The sequence below is a fragment of the Fistularia commersonii genome, chromosome 8 (genome assembly GCF_037954325.1).
Source record: "Fistularia commersonii isolate RoL2024-O1a breed Wild chromosome 8, RoL_Fcom_v1.0, whole genome shotgun sequence".
Lineage (NCBI taxonomy): Eukaryota > Metazoa > Chordata > Actinopteri > Syngnathiformes > Fistulariidae > Fistularia > Fistularia commersonii.
In genome coordinates, this window is record NC_141291.1 from 4319758 (window position 1) to 4335253 (window position 15496).

A 15496-nucleotide genomic window follows, 5' to 3' on the forward strand; every position below is an offset into this window, starting at 1 on the left:
GATGGCGCTCTGTCACCGGGCAAAAACAAAGCCCGGGCCACGGGAGGGGTTCGATTCGAACCTCCCGGCGATTCCCGTGCGCTCGACGGGAAGGTGCAGGGCGCCATCTCCTCGGGATGACTTCCTGCTAAAAGACGCCGTCTTCATCGATCCTCATTCTGACTCTCTGCCCTCTTGTCAAGTTCCCCGAGGAGACCGACGTGGACCTGTTGTCCGTCACCATCGACGAGCCATCTCACCCCCATCATCTCCGCCATCTCCATACTTCATCCCCGCTCGAGGGCGCGCACTCTGTTTTCAGCGCGCCGTGCACGCCGGCCGTCTTCTCACCTGCGCTTCCCTTCCAGCACGACGACGTCCGTCGGGACGACTTGTCCACGTCCTCGTCCGAGGACTCGGAAAAGGAGGACGAGTTTGAGCGCGAGCGGCCGACGAGCTACCGCAGGCCTTTGTGAGTTCGATTCCCCTCCGCGCGTCCGTCCGCGCCGGGCGTCCCCGTGATCGCTCACATCGCCCGTCTTCCCCCTCAGCCAAGCCTCCCACAGGAAGTCGTCGGGCTTCTCCGCCGTCAGCCAGCTGTTCGGCGAGCGCTGGCCCGGCACGCCCGCCAACCGCGCCTTCAGCGGGCCGGCGACCGAAAGGAACATCGACTTCGAGCTGGACGTGCGCGTGGAGATCGACAGCGGGAAGTGCGTCCTCCACCCCAGCACCCAGCAGCCGGAGCACGAGGACATCTCCTTCAGGAGGTACCGTCCGGAGAAAGGTCTCCGATTGTTTCAAGTTGCCGTGGTAACAGCGGCTGACGCCGGCGGACTCCCCCTGCAGGAGCTGCGAGCGCAGCCTTCGCAGCCTCGACCAGGAGTCGCCGCCCAAGAAGAAGAAGCTGCAGCCGGCCTACACCTCCACCACCCACCTCCTCGCCGGCAAGAAGTGCCCCTCCTCCCTGCAGACCAAATCCAACGACCTCGAGACCACCGTCTTCTACATTCCAGGAGTCGACGTCAAGGTCGGGCCCCCGTCGGACCTCCCTTCTCCCGCGCCCGGTTCAAGATCCTAAAAGCCCCGGTCTTCCTTTCCAGCTGCACTACAACTCCAAGACCCTGAAGACCGAGTCTCCCAACGCGTCGCGCGGATCCTCGCTCCCCCGCACCGTCTCCAAAGAGTCGAAGCTGTATGGTATGAAAGATAACGGCCCCCCCAATGTTCTCCAAAGCAAGACTAACTCGCTCCTACCTCCCCCGCCCCCACCTATACCGTCAGGTACTGAGCATTCCCTCCTCCTCGAACGCATGTCGCGAAAACGACGCCGAGTTACTTGCATGCCGAGCGCCCGATCCGACCGGCACCGTCCGTCCGTCCGCGCGCGGAGAGAGCCGACGGTTGAACTCTCGCCGTTTTCCCCGCAGCCAAAGGAAAAGGTAGCGGCGGGGTGAAGACGGCCAAGCTGTACGCCTGGGTGGCGCTCCAGACGCTGCCGGAGGAGATGGTCATCAGCCCCTGCCTGCTGGACTTCCTGGAGAAGGCTCTGGAAACCATCCCCATCACTCCCGTGGAACGGAGCTACGCAGGTCGGTGGCCCTCCCGTCCTCGCCGACACCTTCCCCTTCCCGCGCGGCGTTGGCGTTTAACCCCGCCCTCTCCGCAGCCGTGGCGTCGCAGGAGGAGGACATGGGCCAGTTCGACACGGTAGAGCAGCTGGAAGAGTCCACCACCTCCCTGGTGTCCTCGTCCACGTCGGCTTACTCCTCCTTCCCGGTGGACGTGGTCGTCTACGTCCGCGTCCAGGTACTCGTACCGCGATCACGCCGCCGATAAAAAGGTCGCCGCGGTCACCGTCCTCAACCCTCGCCCGTCTTATCCCCCCGCAGCCGTCCCAGATCCGCTTCAGCTGCCTGCCCATGTCCAGGGTGGAGTGCATGCTCAAGCTGCCCTCGCTGGACCTGGTCTTCTCCTCCAACCGCGGCGAGCTGGAGACCCCGGCGGGGGCCCACCCTGCCGAGGCCCCGCACCCGCCCTCCTCCACGCCGCCGGGGCAGCACGTCGCCAAGCCGCCGCCCAGCAAAGGTCTGTGGTGATGTTTGTTGTCGCAAATGCACCAAGGGGGGGGCTGTGTGTGCATGTGTGTGTGTGTGTGTGTGTGTGTGTGTGTGAGACGGCAGGGCTGAGCGCCTCCCTTGCATCCATTCTTGCGCCCTCCTGTCGGTAAATCCATGCACATTTGAAAGGAAGTCAAAGGTCAAAGGTCAACTCTTTCATTTCTGGAGGGAGTTAATGCGTGTACCCGCCTGCAGCGTCCCCGCTGCTGGGGAGCCCCCTGGGCAGGAGCCGCCACAGCAGCAGCCAATCGGATCTCACCGGGCCCCCGGGCAACTCCTCGGGCCTCAGCTTCACCGCCTGCATGTCCGACTTCTCCCTCTACGTCTTCCACCCCTACGGCGCCGGGAAGCAGAAGTCCGCCGTCACGGGCCTCCCCCCGGGCCCCGGGACGTTAGGTGAGGGGGCTCGCCGGCCCGTCCGCCGCCTCGCCGTCCTCCTCCGGCGCGCTGACGGTCTCCCTCCGTCCCCCCCGAAGGCACGGTGGACGAGGAGCCGTCCTCCGTCACGGGCAGGAAGGACTCCCTCAGCATCAACCTGGAGTTCGTCAAGGTCAGCCTGTCCCGGATGAGGCGCAGCGGAGGCCCCACCTTCACCGACAGCTTCGTCCCCGGCAAGGGCGGCAAAATGGACACCACCCTCATCAACATCTCCGGTAGGCGGACAAAACCGAGGGGCAGCGCGCGGTTCGTGCGGATTTTTCCCCTTTTGAGGAAATCAGTGACGGCGGTGAATAGAGGTTTGAGAAAAAGTCGCGCACCAAAAGTGCTCCAAAAATAAATATGTATGTTAATGCATATCTCAGGATCTGAGGAAGAGCCTAAGTTTGCACAGAATGTCATGCGAGAATCATTTTTTTTCCACTTTATTTAGAATAAATCTTCTTTATTTTGGAGCACTTTTGGCGTTTTTGATCCCGCACCCTAACCGGGCAGCAGATGTTTGTTCTTTTTTCTCCCCTTTTTCTAATCAATTCCAGTAGAGCAACATAAGGATGAGTGTTAGCGGGCGCCTGTCGTGTCGAGCTCCACGGCTGCAGGTTCACACGCAGCGGGCCGGGCGTTTTTTTTTTCTTTTTTTTTTGTTCTGTTTTTTCCCCGAGCGACTCGTATCGCCTGTCTGCGCCAAGCGTTTCCCTCCAGTCAGCTGTCGCCGGCGAACAGGGTGTTAAGCAGATCCTACACGTGGGCGGGAGCGGGAAAACAATATGCTAAGCAAGGAATTAGCTTGCGCGCCTCCCTCCTCGCCCGGAGGAAGACTGATGAGTCAATGCTTCTCCTGCCTGCCTGCCAGACGTCCGCAACACACACACACACACACACACACACACACGTAACGAGCACGGCCTCCTCCACAGCTGTCTGCGATATCGGCTCCGCTTCCTTCAAGTACGACATGCGGCGGCTGAGCGAGATCCTGGCCTTCCCGAGGGCCTGGTACAGGCGGAGCATCGCCAGGCGCCTCTTCCTCGGCGATCAGACCATCAACCTCCCAGGTGGGACCGACACACACACACACACACACACACACACACACACACACACACGTGCATGCTAACGGTCGCTCTTCGTCCTCCAGCCTCCGGCCCCGCCACTCCCGACTCGGCCGACATCTGCGCTCAGCACCTGTCGCCGGAGTCCAGCCGCAAAGCCTACTGGAGGACGTGGGACGGCAGCACGGGGACGCAGCAGCACGCGCCCCAGTCGCCCAACGTCTTCTCCGAGCACTCGGCCGTCGGCAACGCGTCCCCCGGCAGCCTGGGCCACCTCAAGTCCCCGGCGCCGGGCCGAACCAGGAGCGTGTCCGACTCCTCCGCCCCGAGGAGAGGTAGCCGTTAGCCGGCGGCGTTTTTGTCCTCCGGTCCCGTCCGCCTTCCGCTGACCCCTTTCCCCCCGTCCTCCGTCGCCGCAGACTCGGTGACCAAGACGTCCACGCCGTCCTTCGGCAAAAACGGGAAATCGGCGGGCCAGCAGGGGTCGCCGTGGGAGACGCTGGTGGTGTTCGCCATCAACCTGAAGCAGCTGACGGTCCAGATGAACATGAGCAACGTCATGGGGAACAACACGTAAGGCCGACGCGGGGTGAAAGTGTGTGTGTGTGTGTGTGTCTTAAAAAGTCAGATATCTGCGCGTGTCCGGTGGAGCATCTCAATAATAGATGGCGGTGGAGGGGGGGAGCCCAGCGCTGGGCCTCACCGATGCACATTTTGTCCTCGGGATCGGGCCGGATCGCACAAAAATCCCGGCCGATCGATGCGCGGCGTTAAGCAGAGCTGTTATTTTTTGCAGGGGGGGGGTAAAAAAAAAAAATACAGCTTTCCATCTACAGAACTGCTCGATTTTCCTCCTGCACCCTCCACCCCTGAGATGGAAAGCTCTGGGTTTTATTTGAATTATTCACACCGGCCAGGAAAAAACACCTGGGCGGCCCATTTTAATGTCGAGAGATGTTTTTTTTTTTTTTTTCTTCAACATCACCTGTTCGTACACTTTTTATTTTCTATTTTCTGACCCGGCGAATCGCTCGCTCCGGATGAATAAATGCATGGGGCCGGGGAGCAGAAAGGTCAGCTGGGGCGGGATGGAGCGCGGTCGCGGATGAAATGTTAATAATGACCTATTAAAAAGTCATATGGCGGCGGCGGCGGAGCGTGTTCCGGAGCTGACGGTGCCGTTTGCCGCCGCGCAGCTGGACCACCAGCGGCCTGAAGAGCCAGGGCCGCCTGTCCGTCGGCAGCAACCGGGACCGGGAGATCAGCATGTCGGTCGGCCTCGGACGCTCCAAGCTGGACTCCAAGGGCGGCGTGGTGGGCGGAAACATCGACGTCAACACCCTGGAGATGGTCTGTAAGTACGCCGTCTCCGCTACACGTCGGAGAGCAGTCACACCCGGGTAACAACCACACTTGTGCCCAAATTAAAAATAAAAAGGAACACAAAGGGGACCCCGGCCTTCCCGCCACGATGTTATGGTTTCCGACTGTTAGCGTTAGCTTCCACGACGCAGCTCCCGCCTTCAGCCGTTCGGAGACTCGCTTTTTCGGCTGATTCTAACAGCCGGCCTTTTAATCGCCGTCTCTTAACGCGTCGCCGCCGCCGCCGCTCGTTCGCAGCCCACATCTCGGAGCACCCCAACCAGCAGCCCAGCCACAAGATCCAGATCACCATGGGCTCGACGGAGGCGCGCGTGGACTACATGGGCTCCAGCATCCTCATGGGCGTGTTCAGCAACGCCGACCTCCAGCTGCAGGACGAGTGGAAGGTCAACCTGTGCACGGTGGACACCAGCCTATCAGAGAAGAGGTACCATTGCGGGACTATTTATTTTTTATAAGTTTCGTTTTCATGGATTTTTAACTTTTTTTTTTTTTTTTTTTTCCGTCTACTTTTATATCGCGGATTTGTCACTATACCACGGGTTTTTGGGGGTTTACATGTATTCACTCTCTATTTCATAAGGACTTTCTAATGTGGCGATCCACCGTATCCTGGCCTCTGATTGGTCGAGCGATCGCAGCGTCACTCTCTACACCAGCCTATCCTGCGCGTAGCATACGTTCAACAGTCCCTGTGTGTCACAACGCGGTGTTGCATTTGCGTGAAGTATCTTTTATTATTTTGAATTTATTTCCTCCCCTTCCATGACGCCCGAACATTCCCTTCAGAGGAAGATGTTAACCATCGTGGAAAAAGTGCAACTTCTCGACCGACTTTAGCAAGGGAGAAGCTTCGCCGTCGTAGGCCATCACTTCGCGCATTTTGGTTTATCGCTGAAACGTAACCCCCGCGATAAACAAGGGGGTTTACTGTTAGCTTGGTTTGGCTAACCGCTCCCCCCCCCCCCGCAGCGAGATCTTCGTCCACGGGGACCTGCAGTGGGACATCTTCCAGGTCATCATTTCGCGCTCCACCACGCCGGACCTGATCAAGATCGGCATGAAGCTGCAGGAGTTCTTCACGCAGCAGTTCGACACCAGCAAGCGGGCCCTGTCCACGTGGGGCCCCGGGCCCTACCTGCCGCCCAAGACGCCCGTCATCAATGCGGAGAAAGGCGGGACGGAGCTGTGTAAGCCCGCCTTTTTTGTTCGGTTTGTTCGCTTCGCGGCGACATAACATGCGGCGAGCGTCCCCCGGCGTCCCGGCCGCCTGCAGGAGGCGGAGAGATCTGTAATTCTAATGCGCCTGATTTGTATTCAGCGGTCGGAGGGAGGCTCTCCGACAGCCGGGCGCAATCAGACGCGCTCGCGGAAACAGCGAGCGCTAAGAGGGCGGCGCCGTAAACACGCCGCGGCCCGGCTTGACCCCGCTGTGTGTTCCCGCAGACATGGACGCCGCCCACCACCGCCACTGGCCCGGAGTGCTGAAGGTGATCGCCGGCTGCCACATCTCGCTTTTCCAGATGCCCCTCCCCGAGGACGCCGTGCAGCTGGGCGGCTCCATGAGTCTCCACGGCAACCACATGACGCTGGCGTGCTTCCACGGGCCCAACTTCCGCTCCAAGTCCTGGGCCTTGTTCCACCTCGAGGAGCCCAACATCGCCTTCTGGACTGAGGCGCAGAAGATCTGGGAGGACGGTGAGGGAATTTTTTTCATGTCCTGAAATTTATTTTTTTTTAAAATAGAAAGTTTTTAAATCCCCCGCGCTGTTCCTTTCTTGCAAACGTCCAGGACGTCTCGGTCCTTGGAGCTCCTCCCGCTCCGCTCGCAAGCTGGTTTGAACAAGATATCTGTGCTAACATGCTACGTTTTTTTCACATTTATGAAAGACGGCGACGTTCATTCAAAACGCCGTAGGCCGACGACTTCCTCTTTGCTTCTTGTCGTAGCAACCGGACTTGAAATTTCTTCACTTGTAAACATTTCACTCAGAGGCTTCTTCAGTTCTCTGGAGAACTTGAAGAAGATCTTGGCCTGAAAGGAGAGAAAGGTGGGCGGGGCCTAGATTTTCCGAAGATGAATGCAACCTAGAGCTTGAATGAAATAGAAAAAATCTCTGTTTCAGGTTTTTTTTTGCGGTATAAATCGATATTTTATTCAAATTGTTTTGACCGTAAACGAAGCATCCCGGGTGGCCACCGACCCGAACGTGACGTTCTGTATCCCGGGCTCTGATTGGCTCAGCATCGTTCTCCGCATCTCGCCTCAGGCTCGAAGGACGACTCCACGTACATCGTGCAGACGCTCGACTTCCACCTGGGCCACAACACCATGGTGACCAAGCCCTGCGGGGCGCTGGAGAGCCCCATGGCAACCATCACCAAGATTACCCGCCGGCGGCACGAGAACCCCCCCCACGGCGTCGCCACGGTGAAGGAATGGTTCAACTACGTCACGGCCATGAGGAACGAAGGCAAGAGGGGGGAAGCCGCCGGGCGTTTTTAAAATTTTTTTTTTTAATTTTCGTCCTTCAATTCGCGTTTGAAGCGCCGCCAGTCGCCCCGCGTCGTCTCCTTCCCGGAGGGCTCCGGCTAAACGCTGGACTCCTGCTATCTGAAATGTCAAACGGCCCCGGATCCGCTTCGGCCGGGGCAGATAAGCGCCGCCCGCGGCGGGTCTTTTCCGGAAGAGGGAACCTTATCTCTCTGTCCTCCGCAGAGCTGAATCTGCTCAGGAACGTGGAGGCTAACAACCGGGAGGGCGGCGCCGCCGCTAAGACCTCCAGCCTGCTTAGCAACTTCCGCAGCAACTCCAGCTACAACCACGAGACGGAGACCATCTTCGCGCTGCCCCGCATGCAGCTGGACTTCAAGTCCATCCACGTGCAGGACCCCGAGGAGCCGTCCCTGTCAGGTGCGAGCGTCTCGACGGTTCGCCGTCGCCGTGGCCGCGGCCTCCGTCTCTGAGCCGCTCTCCTCCTCCGTCCCCAGACTCGGCCAGCAAACCCAAGGTGGAGTGCAGCGTGGTGACGGAGTTCACCGACCACATCTGCGTCACCATGGACGCCGAGCTCATCATGTTCCTGCACGACCTGGTGTCGGCCTACCTGAAGGAGAAGGAGAAAGGTGGGTGGGCGGGGCCGGCGGGGAGGGGGTCAGGTGCGACCAAGGGTTTGAATTAAAATGAAATTTGCTATACAACAGGGTTTTGGGTTTATAAATGGATTTTTTTTTTATTTTGATTATTTTTATGGTTAAAAAGAAAAAAAAAAAAAAAAAACACAAACAAAAGTACAACCGCAGAATGTAAACAAAGCCATCATCCTCGTGTTATGACAAATCGGTCTGCTCCGCTCGCCAACTGGGTCTAAATAGAAATCTGTTTTAACGCCGTTCGTTTGACGCATTTTATGGAAGACGGCGACGTTAACGTCGTGTTTACTTCCTGTTGTCACGGAAACCAGACTTGAATTTTCTCCATTTGAAGACGTTTCACCGCGAGGCTTCTTCAGTTTTTTGGAGAACTTGAAGAATATTTTGACTTCGGCCTTCCCGAAGGAGAAGGAGAAGGAGAAAGGTGGGCGGGGCCTAGATTTTCAGAAGATAAACGCGACGAAGAGCTTGAAAGAAACCCGCTTATACAACGGACTTTTTGCAGTACAAATAGATTTTACATTTCAATTATTTTTACTATAAAATAAGTATTTTCTTGGACGGCGACCAAGCGGAGTTTTGTGTTCTGTATCCTGGGCTCTGATTGGTTCAGCGACTGTAACATCGTTCTCTTTTAAGGGCTTTCATAGCTTCGTTAGCTTGCTGTTCACCACAAATGCATGGCGTGCGCGGAGTTTGTGTATCATCTGTTGCGATGAATCCGTAACTTGGGTTGGAATCTTGATATTCTTTAAATGCAGCTTTCTTTCTGCGCGTCACGATCTCACCGTTTGCTGGTTTCCTTCCGAAAAAGCTGTACGGCGACTTTTTGTTTCTGGCCGTTGTTTTTTTTTGGTTTTTCAAGGGCTAGCTTGTGCTAGCTGATGCGTGAAATGGCGCGGCGGTAAGGCGAAAGCGGAAATGTTGTTTTTTTTCAAAATCGGATCCGGAAGGTCCACTGAAAAAAAACTATAATTTATAGTTAATCTGTACCGAATGATCCGAAGCTTTAGAATATATATAAATAAAAATACTTTGTGGATTTTGGTTTATTTCGTCCGGCTCTGGAACGTCACCCTCGAGATAAGTTTAAAAGAAAAATAGTGGGACGACCGTATTCCCACTGAGGGTGATCGGACGGTGTGTTTGCGTGCGCATGCACGTGCACGCCCGTGCGCGACAGCAGCCGAAGGGGAGCAGATGGTCGTTCGCGAAGACGCCGTCGGAGATTTAGAGAGAGGACGAGGAAGGTGTTTGTGACGTTTTGTTCGGTTTCGTCGCAGCCCTTTTCGCCCCGCGGCTGTTCGCCGCCCGGCCGGGCCAGAAGAGCCCGACGGCCGTGCACGAGGAGAGCTCGGGCGACCGCGACAAGGACGACGGCATCAACTACACCACGGTGGACTGGCGGGAGTTCATGTGCAACACGTGGCACCTGGAACCCACGCTCAGGTCGGCGCAAACGCACGTCGCCCGGACGCGAAATGTTCCCCACGCTTCCCCCTTTCCCAACCGCCTCTCGCCCGCAGGCTCATCTCCTGGACCGGCCGCAAGATCGACCCGGTGGGCGTGGACTACATCCTGCAGAAACTGGGCTTCCACCACGCCAGGACCACCATCCCCAAGTGGCTGCAGCGCGGCGTGATGGACCCCCTGGACAAGGTGCTGTCGGTGCTGATCAAGAAGCTGGGCACGGCCCTGCAGGACGAGAAGGACAGGAAGGGGCGGGACAAGGAGGAGCACTGAGCCGGCGCCCCAAAGCTCCCGTTTCCTGTGTAATTAATAGGTAGTGAGCGGCGGCGTCTCGGAGCGGCTGCACAGGTGAGATCCCCACCCTCCTCCTCCTCCGGGGGGGGGAGCTGCCTCTCACTAAACAAAAAAAAACAAACAAAAAAACACTGCCTTTTCTTCGTTTCCCATGGAACACGTGGTCGGCCTGCTTGTGTGTCGTCGCACTCTCACACTATTTAAGTACAAAAATCTGTGACGCCGTTTTTTTTTTTTTTCTTCTTTCTGGTTTTATTTTTTTAATTATCTGCGATGCTAAACTTGTAAATCTGCTCCGGGGCCGGATGATTATTTATGGGTGTGAAAGGTCTGTATAAGCTCGGTGTTTCCGACTTTTTTTTTTTTTTTTTTTTTCTTTTGTTTATTTTTTAATCCATGCAGTCGAACCTGTGTATATAATTGAATTTCTTAAATGTTTTGATTTCCTAACTTAATAAAACACATTGCCATTGGATTTTATAAACATTTGCTGCCTGCAATTTTGCACCTGTGAAAGTGTCTAGTATTTCAATGCAGATAAGAAGAAGCTAGTCAAACTACATGCTGAAAGCATATGTGTGTGTGTGTGTGTGTGTGTGTATGTGTGAGTGTGTATGTGTGAGTATGTAAATGTGTGTGTGTTGTTTCTAGAACTGACATTGCCTTAATGTAAGAATGCAATCTTCTCAATGTTCTCCTGGTTCCTTCCACAAGACCATAAGCCAGATTTTGTGGGGGGAAAAAAAACAAAACATGGTCATTGCAGTTAGCATCACTGCTGTTAGCATTAGCATCCGCACCACCAGATGGCGTGTCAGTCCTGTCGGTCCTCATGCGTGAGTTCTCTCCCGGTTCTGATACAATGTAGGGTCTCCAGTGAACCTCCTGCATGTTTTGGACTGTTGGAAGCCCACGCAGACACGAGGAGAACGTGGAGACTCCACCGGAGACCTTCTGGCTGCGAGATGGAAGCGCTAACCGCTGCGCCGCCATGAGTGACCTCATGTCTGTTGAATGTAGGCCTGTGATTGACAGCTGACTCGTCCACGGATAACCCCGCCTCTCGCCTTGCGTGAAGAGGAATAGGCTCCGCCCCCTCTGCGGATGATTTGTTGTTGTTGTTGTTAGCGTGAATCCCGTTGGACGGCTGAGGAAAAGCGCGACAGGTGACACCTCTCTTTTTATTTTTACAAAAGTAGAGCAAAGGCTTACGCAAGGGACGTTTAACAAGTCATCACTGTTTATTTATTCAAACATGGTTCTGAATGTGAGCGCCTCTCGTCCCGGGACGGTGGGGGAATGGGTGGGGGGGTTCATCTCCATCTCAGAACCAACCAGGAAGTGAAACCGTTCTATCTTCTCGCCCCAAAGGCCTCCTCGCTGTTCCGTCTGGTATCAACGTTCCTGCGTTCTGTGGGTTCTCTACTGGTCCTCCATCTTGAAAAAATAATTCCTTAGGCCTTCAAATTGTCCATAGGTGTGACCGGGAGGCCGGATGGTTGCATATCTCTGTATGGGAACCCTGTGATTGACAGCCGGCTGTTCCAGGTTAAGCCCCGCCCCTCTTCCCAGCTCGGGTTGGCTCCGCCCCCTTGATGCTGACCGCATGATAAACACTATAGGTACTGAAGGAATGCTAGATTTTATAAAAAAAAAACAAGTCATAGTATATCTGTATAGCATGCTGATATGTATATTTATATATATGTGTGTTTAGATAGGAATGAAAACAAATTGAAAAGAATATAGCATATACAATCTAAAAGATCCTACTTATTATTTAACACATGTCTTTGATAAAGGCTGCAGCCGGAGCCCAGTTTGATCCCTGTCTGTGTGTGTGTGTGTGTGTGTGTGTGTGTGTGTGTGTGTCCTCCCCATGACTTTTTAATGGTTTCCTCTCAGTTTGCTTTCCATAATTCAGCAGCGGGTCGCTGCGTCCTCAGAGGCGGAGCTGAGGGTCGGCAGCTCCACCCGTTGGTCAGTCGGTCTGATGCCTGCTTCACACTGTGTGTGTGTGTGTGTGTGTGTGTGTGTGTGCGCAACGATTCAGAGGTGACGCCGTTATACATGCATACTCCAACCCTGGCCCTTCGGTTCACCCGGTTTTAACACGCCATCAAAAATGCAGAAACGGCGGCGTGCGGCGAAGGCCTGGCAGAGGGTTGTTTTGGGGCGGGAATCCAAAGCACTAACAGGGTCATATGGTTTTATTCTTTTATTATTTTGACGTGCAATTGTCGGGGAGTGGAAGTGAGGGCCTGTGTGTGTCGGTCCCGGCCCGAGAGGCGGGGCTTAAGCAGGTCAACCTACCTGTCAATCAATCACAGCGTCCACGTTCAGTGACGTGCAACCGTTCACTTTCTCGTTCACAACCACTAACAATTAGCAGTTTACAGCAAATCTGCCGTTTTCAGATGGCGAGGTGAACCTTGTCTGAATGGAACCAGGAAACTTGCCGTGAGGTAGGAGTCCTGAGTGCCCGGACCTCTTGTTTTTAACCTCATCAGATTATTGCTATTTTTTCCTCCATTATTTTCTTATTATTATCATCATCATCATTATAATTGTTGCTATTTTATCTTCTTTTTCATTATTTTTATTATTATTGCTATTTATTATTTTTATTATTTTCCTATCACAATCATTATCGTCATCATCATTATTATTATTATTATAATTGCAATTTTTTTCATTTTTTTCTTGTCAACATCATCGATATCATTATCATTAAAATTGGTATTTTCTATCTTCTTCATTATTATTATTATTGTTATCAGTATTTGCTATTTTTTTTCTTATCATCATTATAACTATTTTCTTTATCTTCCTCTTCTCAGAATCATTATTATTCTTATTATTGCTATTTTCTTCTAATATCACAATCATCATTATCATTTTGACTATTTTCTTCTTCATCCTCTCATTATTGTTAGTATTATTGTTTGGCATTATTATTACTATATTACTAGTATTATTAGTATTGTTTTTACTGCTATTGTTGTTTTTTGGTATTCTTCTTCTTATTATTATTGTTATTATGATCATCATCCTGTTATTTTGATATCATTATTTTTATTTTTATTATCATCCCAGCCTCTCGCGGTGTCTGATATCCTCCTGCTGTTTATCTTCCTCCAAACAGTCAATTATTTCTAGAAACCTCCAGCCTGAAGGTCCCGGACATGCGTCGCCCCGCTGACCACCGTCGTCAGGGCGACACGTACCGCTCGTCCCTGGCAGCCGGAGATAAAGTCTCCACAAACACAACATGACCCCAACTCCACACACACACACTTTTGCAGGTGTGTGTGACTCTGGAAACGCCACACATGCGCACCATCTTTAGCAAAGCGGCGCGGCCTTTGCGTCTCCGCGCGCCGCCTGTTTACCTTCTCGTTTATTTATTCCTCTCCTCTTTGTGATCTATCCGTCCGGACAGGTGTTCCGCTGAAACATCTCTCAAGGCGCGGTTTGAACTTTCGACGCCGCCCGTCTGCCGCCTCCCCGGGCCCGGGCGCTGACCCGGGATGATGCTAATTTATGCTAACAAGGGCGCGGGTTGTTTTTAGCACGCCAGCGTTCTTGTCAGATCCCCTCGCCGCGTCTGCAGCGACGCCGAGAACTCCGGCTCTTCCTTTTCCACGGAGTTTCATTTATTTATTTAGCTAGAATCCCGCCGGAAGGAATGCGAAAATGCGAAGGAACCCGATGAGCGCTTTGATTCGGGATCGCGGCGGCGGCGGCGGCGGCGGCGGCGGCTGCGGGGCGTCTCCACGTGTGGTCATCACGGCCTCACATTTAGCTTTTTTTTTTTCTTTTTAAAGCTTTGAAGAGCGTTCCTTGTGGGGAATCCCGAACCGGCATTCCTGTTTTTTTTTTTTTTTTTTTTTTTTTTTAAAACAGCCAGAACGCAGTTATTATATTACTCGACTTTAACGATTTTAGATTTCAGAGCAGAATCCTTGATATATTTTTGTGAATATTTAAAGGATTCCCGCAAAGGTGAGCATCTGGCTCGGCCTCACATCTTTCAAACAAGTTTTTTTTTTTTCCCCCCCTCGTCCGATGGAGGGTCTCATTAGCACGGAGCGCCTCGGAGGTCCCACAAGGCCCGATTCCGGGGCCCCCTTCCATTGCGGATGTTTAACTTTCCGTCTGCGTCTCGCGCTCGACGGCCGATTCATGCATTTAAAATGAAATCTCCGTCCGGGGACGAGATCCGGGCGGAGAACGGCTCCGCCTCCCGCCGTCGCTCTCGCCGGATTTTAAATCTTGCGACGGGTGAGATTAGCAATCCGTTCGCGCGACCAATGAGCTCTTATTCCAGGGGACGCTCGGCAAAAGTGTGTGTGTGTGTGAAGAGAATGTGAATGGGAGGATGTGGTGGGGGTCCCGGTGCAGACGGGAATGTAGGGTGCCGACAAATAGATATCAATAATACAAGCAGACACGGCGGAGGCGGGAAGGAGCGCACAGGAAGTGTGAGCCTATTTCCTGCGCTGACATCAGCCGACCCCCCGGCCCGACGCCTCGATTCATATTGATCCGTCCTCACGCCTCGGATTGCGTCTTCCGTCTCTTTAGGGTTCTGGGGGGAAAAGATCCAGTTGATGATGGTACGGTCCCGCCGCCATCTATTTTATTTTTTTTTGTCTGACACCAAAACTTCTGGGTGTATCGCTGCAACATATTCATGTGTGTGTTTGTGTGTGTGTGTGTGTGTGTGGGGAAGTGATGCAATTTTTTCTCGCAATTTGGAACATCCGAAGACGCCACGGGAGGAAGCAGCCCCCCCGCATCCCCGTGGAGAATGGAACAGTCCTGAGCCCGTTAACCTGGGTTTAAACCGCACCCAAGAAGGTTCACCTTTGAGACGTCATGTGACTTGAGATTCCACTTCATGGAAGGATGGAAGGAAGGATGGAAGGATGGATGGATGGATGGAAGAAGAGACTGAAAGAAGGGAGTGTGAGGAGGAGGTGAAGTCTCTCCCTCTGGGGCCTGAAGGGGATTTACTGTCTGATGGCTTTCTGGACTTTCCTGACCGGCGAAGGTTGTGAGAGGAGATAGAGGCCGAAGCAATTTACAGCGGCATCATGGGTGTCAGGGCGTGTGTGTGTGTGTGTTTGTGTTCGCTTTTCTGTGTGTGTGTGTGTGTGTGTGTGTGTGTGTGTGTGTGTGTGTGTGTGTGTGTGTGTGTGTGTGTGTGTGTGTGTGTGTGTGAGAGAGAGAGAGAGAGCACGAGAGGAGGGTGAAATCCTAAAAATCAGATCTCTAGAGATGGGTGGGAGATGAATCTCCTGCCAGGCAGAACCAGGTTCTCTATGTTCTCCTGCCTGGGTTCCCTGTGTGTGTGTGTGTGTGTGTGTGTGTGTGTGTGTGTGTGTGTGTGTGTGTGTGTGTGTGTGTGTTCTCTTGGGAGAATGGGAGAAAACATTGAAGCTCCACCGAGAGCGAAGCCAGGCAGGAGAGCATGGAGAGAACCTTGGTTGAAGAACATGAGCTGAGTTCAGGTGTGTGTGTGTGTGTGTGTTGTGAACTCCCCCCCCCCCCCCCCTCCCCCCCCCGCTGGTTACACACAGCTACGAAGGTGTGTTGTGTGTGTGT

The 15496-nt window shown here is 53.7% G+C and overlaps 1 protein-coding gene across 23 annotated transcripts in view; it reads left to right on the forward strand.

The window, feature by feature from the left end:
• The window catches only part of bltp1 (bridge-like lipid transfer protein family member 1), a 56121-nt gene extending 45735 nt beyond the window's left edge, over window positions 1–10386 (forward strand). For 15 of the 23 annotated variants that reach the window (XM_086150555.1, XM_086150561.1, XM_086150558.1 and 12 more), the window contains 21 exons: window positions 183–451; window positions 531–746; window positions 826–1006; window positions 1080–1260; window positions 1407–1568; window positions 1646–1785; window positions 1869–2064; window positions 2292–2492; window positions 2573–2749; window positions 3452–3589; window positions 3673–3921; window positions 4006–4159; window positions 4783–4940; window positions 5207–5396; window positions 5942–6159; window positions 6416–6667; window positions 7240–7443; window positions 7689–7883; window positions 7961–8095; window positions 9406–9571; window positions 9649–10386. In XM_086150555.1, the coding sequence (XP_086006681.1) occupies window positions 183–451; window positions 531–746; window positions 826–1006; window positions 1080–1260; window positions 1407–1568; window positions 1646–1785; window positions 1869–2064; window positions 2292–2492; window positions 2573–2749; window positions 3452–3589; window positions 3673–3921; window positions 4006–4159; window positions 4783–4940; window positions 5207–5396; window positions 5942–6159; window positions 6416–6667; window positions 7240–7443; window positions 7689–7883; window positions 7961–8095; window positions 9406–9571; window positions 9649–9865 (3999 nt within the window). In that variant the 3' untranslated portion in view covers window positions 9866–10386. The remainder of the gene's footprint in view (window positions 1–182; window positions 452–530; window positions 747–825; window positions 1007–1079; window positions 1261–1406; window positions 1569–1645; window positions 1786–1868; window positions 2065–2291; window positions 2493–2572; window positions 2750–3451; window positions 3590–3672; window positions 3922–4005; window positions 4160–4782; window positions 4941–5206; window positions 5397–5941; window positions 6160–6415; window positions 6668–7239; window positions 7444–7688; window positions 7884–7960; window positions 8096–9405; window positions 9572–9648) is intronic. The other 8 variants (XM_086150564.1, XM_086150566.1, XM_086150576.1 and 5 more) reach the window with 2 other exon arrangements.
• The last annotated feature ends 5110 nt before the right edge of the window (window positions 10387–15496 follow it).